This window comes from Anarhichas minor, unplaced genomic scaffold (genome assembly GCF_050575085.1).
Source record: "Anarhichas minor isolate MPS153535 unplaced genomic scaffold, ASM5057508v1 ptg000061l, whole genome shotgun sequence".
Lineage (NCBI taxonomy): Eukaryota > Metazoa > Chordata > Actinopteri > Perciformes > Anarhichadidae > Anarhichas > Anarhichas minor.
The window spans coordinates 366,182-372,306 of NW_027466507.1; the positions used below are offsets into that span (position 1 = coordinate 366,182).

At 43.1% G+C, this 6,125-nt stretch overlaps 1 protein-coding gene across 1 annotated transcript; it reads left to right on the top strand.

Moving 5' to 3' along the window:
- The first annotated feature begins 210 nt into the window (after window positions 1-210).
- pclaf (PCNA clamp associated factor) lies at window positions 211-5,415 on the top strand. The gene is made up of 4 exons (XM_076077589.1): window positions 211-364; window positions 1,108-1,197; window positions 1,387-1,555; window positions 5,272-5,415. Exons 1-4 carry the CDS (start codon window positions 319-321, stop codon window positions 5,309-5,311), a joined length of 345 nt encoding a protein of 114 aa, XP_075933704.1. The 5' UTR covers window positions 211-318; the 3' UTR covers window positions 5,312-5,415.
- Window positions 5,416-6,125: the final 710 nt, after the last annotated feature.

The window sequence follows — 6,125 nt, forward strand, 5'->3', positions numbered from 1 at the left end:
ATGTAAAAATATAAAATACTTTTTACAATACATTTATGTAATATTTAAGTACAGTATAATAGTATTTACAGTGTACTTTAGATTGTAGAAAACTATTATAAATAAATGTTTAACGCTGTAGTTACACTAATCCACCTGAGGGGCAGCACTGCGCCACCTCCGTGTCTGGTCTGCCAGAATAGAAGAAGCAGAAGAAGAAGAAATCTCCCGCCCACATCCGCTGTTCCTTTTTTAAACCGAGGCGGGACGAGACTTCACTCACTCCGTGAAGAGAAGTTGGTGTTAAAACATCGCTGGACGTTACAGGCCGCTTCCAACATGGTGAGGACTAAAGCCGACAGCGTCCCTGCGTCATACAGAAAAGGTAACGCGAAAAATAAATATATATTTATTACGAATTTATTATAAAACGCTGGTTGTGTGTGTTTTATCATGGAGTCTGGCGGGCTGTGCGCGCGCTCATATATGAGCCGAACAAAGCGGAAGCAGTGACGTAGTTCCCATTTCAGATTATTCTTTGACATTAATGGCTTTATTTTAACATGAATATGAGCATGTGTTAGTGTTTAATCCGGGACTATTCTTCCAAACAGCCTGTTTAGCTGCGATCTTGTTTCCTGCAAAACAATCAAAAACATTATTTTAAACGATTTAAAGTCTCGTTATCGCATTAAAGTCTCCTTTGACCGGTCTAAGGAGAAGACATCTTTATTTACTGTCTCACTGTCTCGCTGTCTCTCCGCAAACTGGCGCCAGTTTTGAGCGCCGCAGTGCGTCTTTGTGCGGACGTCACTCCAAACCCCTTTAAATAATGACGTCATTTAACGCTTTCTTGCTCGTCGTCGAAGGCGCGTGCGTGAGACGATGTCATGCACGTGTTTGTTTTAACCGACGGGGTCTTCCGGTTAATTCGGTGTATAATTCATCCTTAGTTTAGCACCAGAATGAATAGAAAGTGAAGTTTTAAGACGTTGTTCTGGTTTATTGTGATCCTGCAGACTGAAGCTCATCTCACTGGTTCAGGTAGTAGTTTAATGACGTGTCATGAAGTGTATTTAATGTTTCTAGATCAACTTTCATTATTTTTGTTTTGATTTGTGTTCACAGCTGTTGCAGCTGCTGCACCCAGAAAGTCTCTGGGCTCCAGTTCAGCTAACTCCTCCTCTTCCTCCTCCAGCAGCCAATCAGGCACTCCTGGTGAGTCCCTGCAGCTCTGAGACGATGAGAGAGACTAATGAGAAGACTAGCGACGACGACGAGAGACTAGCGGCAGCGACGGCGAGAAACTAGCGGCAGCGACGGCGAGAGACGACGGGAGACTAGAGACGACAGGCACCTCCCACATGTTGCATGGCGCTCACACTGATGTTGTTGTTTACTTCACAGCTAAAGGTAAATATGCCGGCGGCAACCCGGTGTGTCCTCGTCCTACGCCCACCTGGCAGAAAGGAATCGGGGACTTCTTCGGTGGTCCTCCCATGAAACCAGAGAAGGAGAACCAGAGGCCTCAGGAGGACGAGGAAGAGGCCGGAGGAAGCGGGATGACCACCAGGAAGTATGTTAGCTGACTCAGCAGAAATGAAAGAGCAACTCGGCACAAATGAGAGCGTGTGACTCGGCAGATCACAGAATCAGAGAGTCCTTCATACCAGAGGAAGAACTTCAGCTTTTATCTCTTAAATTCAGACGTCACGTAGAAACTCTGACGTCTCTTTTACGTCTCTGGAGACGAGATGTTCTGCTCTATATTATTAACAAGTTTTGTCCAAAACTTAAAGATACTCAGTTAGTTGTAGTGGAAGTAAATTAAAACTTTGGATTGACACTAAAACACGGAGCAACCAGTTTGTTTTTATAATAAATTAAAATATATATATGTGTGTATATATGTGTGTATATATGTGTGTATATATGTGTGTATATATGTATGTGTATATATGTGTGTATATATGTGTGTATATATGTATGTGTATATATGTATGTGTATATATGTATGTGTATATGTGTGTATATATGTATGTATATATGTGTATGTGTATATGTGTATGTATATATGTATGTATATATGTATGTATATATATATGTATATGTATGTATATATATATATGTATATATGTATGTATATATATATGTATGTATATATATATGTATGTATGTATGTATATATATATGTATGTATGTATATATATGTATATATGTATATGTGTATGTATATGTGTATGTATATGTGTATGTATATATGTATGTATATATGTGTGTATATGTATATATGTGTGTATATGTATATATGTGTGTATATGTATATATGTGTGTATATGTATATATGTGTGTATATGTATATATGTGTATATGTATATATGTGTATGTATATATGTGTATATATGTGTATGTATGTGTGTGTGTATATATGTATGTGTGTATGTATGTGTGTGTGTATATATGTATGTGTGTATGTATGTGTGTATGTATATGTGTATACGAGTATACGCGTGTACGCGAGTATACGCGTGTACGCGAGTATACGCGTGTACGCGAGTATACGCGTGTACGCGAGTATACACGCGTGTACGCGAGTATACGCGTGTACGCGAGTATACGCGTGTACGCGAGTATACGAGTGTACGCGTGTACGCGAGTATACGAGTGTACGCGTGTACACGCGTGTACACGCGTGTACGCGAGTATACGCGAGTATGCGAGTGTACGCGTGTACGCGAGTATACGCGTGTACACGCGTGTACACGCGTGTACGCGAGTATACGCGAGTACGCGAGTGTACGCGTGTACGCGCGTGTACGCGTGTACGCGAGTGTACGCGAGTATACGCGAGTATACGAGTATACGCGTGTACGCGAGTATACGTGTACGCGCGTGTACGCGTGTACGCGAGTGTACGCGTGTACGCGAGTATACGAGTATACGCGTGTACGCGCGTGTACGCGTGTACGCGAGTGTACGCGAGTATACGCGAGTATGCGAGTGTACGCGAGTATACGCGAGTATACGAGTATACGCGTGTACGCGCGTGTACGCGTGTACGCGCGTGTACGCGAGTATGCGAGTATACGCGTGTACGCGCGTGTACGCGAGTACGCGCGTGTACGCGAGTATGCGAGTATACGCGTGTACGCGCGTGTACGCGAGTACGCGCGTGTACGCGAGTATACGAGTATACGAGTATACGCGTGTACGCGCGTGTACGCGCGTGTACGCGAGTATGCGCGTGTGCGCGTGTACGCGAGTATACGAGTATACGCGTGTACGCGCGTGTACGCGCGTGTACGCGAGTATACGCGTGTACGCGTGTACGCGCGTGTACGCGAGTATACGAGTATACGCGTGTACGCGCGTGTACGCGAGTATGCGCGTGTACGCGAGTATACGAGTATACGCGTGTACGCGAGTATACGAGTATACGCGTGTACGCGCGTGTACGCGAGTATACGAGTATACGCGTGTACGCGAGTATGCGAGTGTACGCGCGTGTACGCGAGTATACGAGTGTACGCGCGTGTACGCGAGTATACGCGTGTACGCGTGTACGCGAGTGTACGCGTGTACGCGTGTACGCGCGTGTACGCGAGTATACGCGAGTACGCGAGTATACGCGTGTACGCGCGTGTACGCGAGTATACGAGTATACGCGTGTACGCGAGTATACGAGTATACGCGTGTACGCGAGTATACGAGTATACGCGTGTACGCGCGTGTACGCGAGTATACGAGTATACGCGTGTACGCGCGTGTACGCGAGTATACGAGTATACGCGTGTACGCGCGTGTACGCGAGTATACGAGTATACGCGTGTACGCGCGTGTACGCGAGTATACGAGTATACGCGTGTACGCGAGTACGCGAGTATACGCGTGTACGCGCGTGTACGCGAGTATACGCGAGTACACGAGTACGCGCGTGTACGCGAGTATACGCGTGTACGCGAGTACGCGAGTATACGCGTGTACGCGCGTGTACGCGAGTATACGCGTGTACACGCGTGTACGCGAGTACGCGAGTATACGCGTGTACGCGCGTGTACGCGAGTATACGCGTGTACGCGCGTGTACGCGAGTATACGAGTATACGCGTGTACGCGCGTGTACGCGCGTGTACGCGCGTGTACGCGAGTATACGAGTATACGCGTGTACGCGCGTGTACGCGAGTATACGCGTGTACACGCGTGTACGCGAGTATACGAGTATACGCGTGTACGCGCGTGTACGCGAGTATACGCGTGTACGCGCGTGTACGCGAGTACGCGAGTATACGCGTGTACGCGCGTGTACGCGCGTGTACGCGAGTATACGCGTGTACGCGCGTGTACGCGAGTATACGAGTATACGCGTGTACGCGCGTGTACGCGAGTATACGAGTATACGCGTGTACGCGCGTGTACGCGAGTACACGAGTATACGAGTATACGCGTGTACGCGCGTGTACGCGAGTACACGAGTATACGCGTGTACGCGAGTACACGCGTGTACGCGAGTGTACGCGTGTACGCGAGTGTACGCGAGTGTACGCGTGTACGCGAGTACGCGAGTATACGCGTGTACGCGAGTATACGCGTGTACGCGAGTGTACGCGAGTGTACGCGCGTGTACGCGAGTGTACGCGAGTGTACGCGCGTGTACGCGAGTGTACGCGTGTACGCGCGTGTACGCGAGTGTACGCGTGTACGCGCGTGTACGCGTGTGTACGCGTGTACGCGAGTGTACGCGCGTGTACGCGTGTGCGCGTGTACGCGCGTGTGCGAGTATACGCGAGTATACGCGTGTACGCGCGTGTGTACGCGAGTACGCGCGTGTGTACGCGCGTGTATACGCGTGTACGCGTGTGTGTACGCGCGTGTATACGCGTGTACGCGTGTGTGTATATATATATATATATACGTATATGTGTATATATGTATACGTGTATATATATATATACGTATATATATATATATATATACGTATATGTATATATATACGTATATACGTATACGTATATACATGTATACGTATATATATATATATACGTATATGTATATATATACGTATATATATATATGTATATATATACACATACACACACACCAACCATTAAAGAAAATATTTAACCTTATTGAGTACAAATATTTTAAGTATAATTTACAGTTTGATCATAATTGTAGTTTTATCTTGTTTGTTGTTTTTATTTATTTAGAGTAAATTCATGTTTCTCTGCTACTAAATAATTAGAATCTGATTTCTACGTAAAGATGTTTTTATTTATTGTTTCTATTGTTCAGGTCCAGACCGCTGCCGGCTGATGAAGACGAGGATGAATGAGGATGAAGAATGTGTTTTAATGTACATCTGTATATATTTATAAGTTCTGCTGAATTCACTTTGTATAGTTTCATTAAAATAGTTTTTAATCTGCGGAGCTTCAACTGACGTTCAGTGTTTGTTATTAAAGATAAATATTAAGATAATCAGTTATTGTTTTATATCTTTAATCATTCAGAGGAATAAAGACTTTATGTGAACAGTCATTAATTCAGTTTTATTAAAACGGTTCTATTGTTTTTAAAGTTTAATTCACTTAAATACTAAATAAAATGTTTGATCTTCAACAATCTTTTGTTTCATCAACAAACTAAACAAAGTATTTAAATAAAACTATTTGTATCGATATTAAATCAAAGTTTAAATAAACAAGAACTATATACACTTAAATATATATGTATATATTTAGGTTTATAGTAATTTAAATGTGATAGAAGTACTTTGAAAGTGTCTACTCTCAACCCGGTTTGTACCGCGATATTAAAAATAAATATTTAGATTAAAAACCAGAAACTGTGTTAAACAAATGAATAAAAACAGTAAATATGTTTAAAAACAAACAATTATTGAGTTCAAACAAACAACGTGAAGACGATCGTTATATGAAAACATATTCAACGAGTTCACAGTATACACATTTACAAGTACACGCTTATGAGGTACTTTACTTTGAATATACTTTATATTTCTACTCTACTAAATCTCAGGAAATATTTTAATTCATTTATCTGAAAACTTTAGTTACTTTTTACAGATTTAGATTATTAAAACAAAATATAATCAACTAATATAGATTATAATAATATTACCTAAA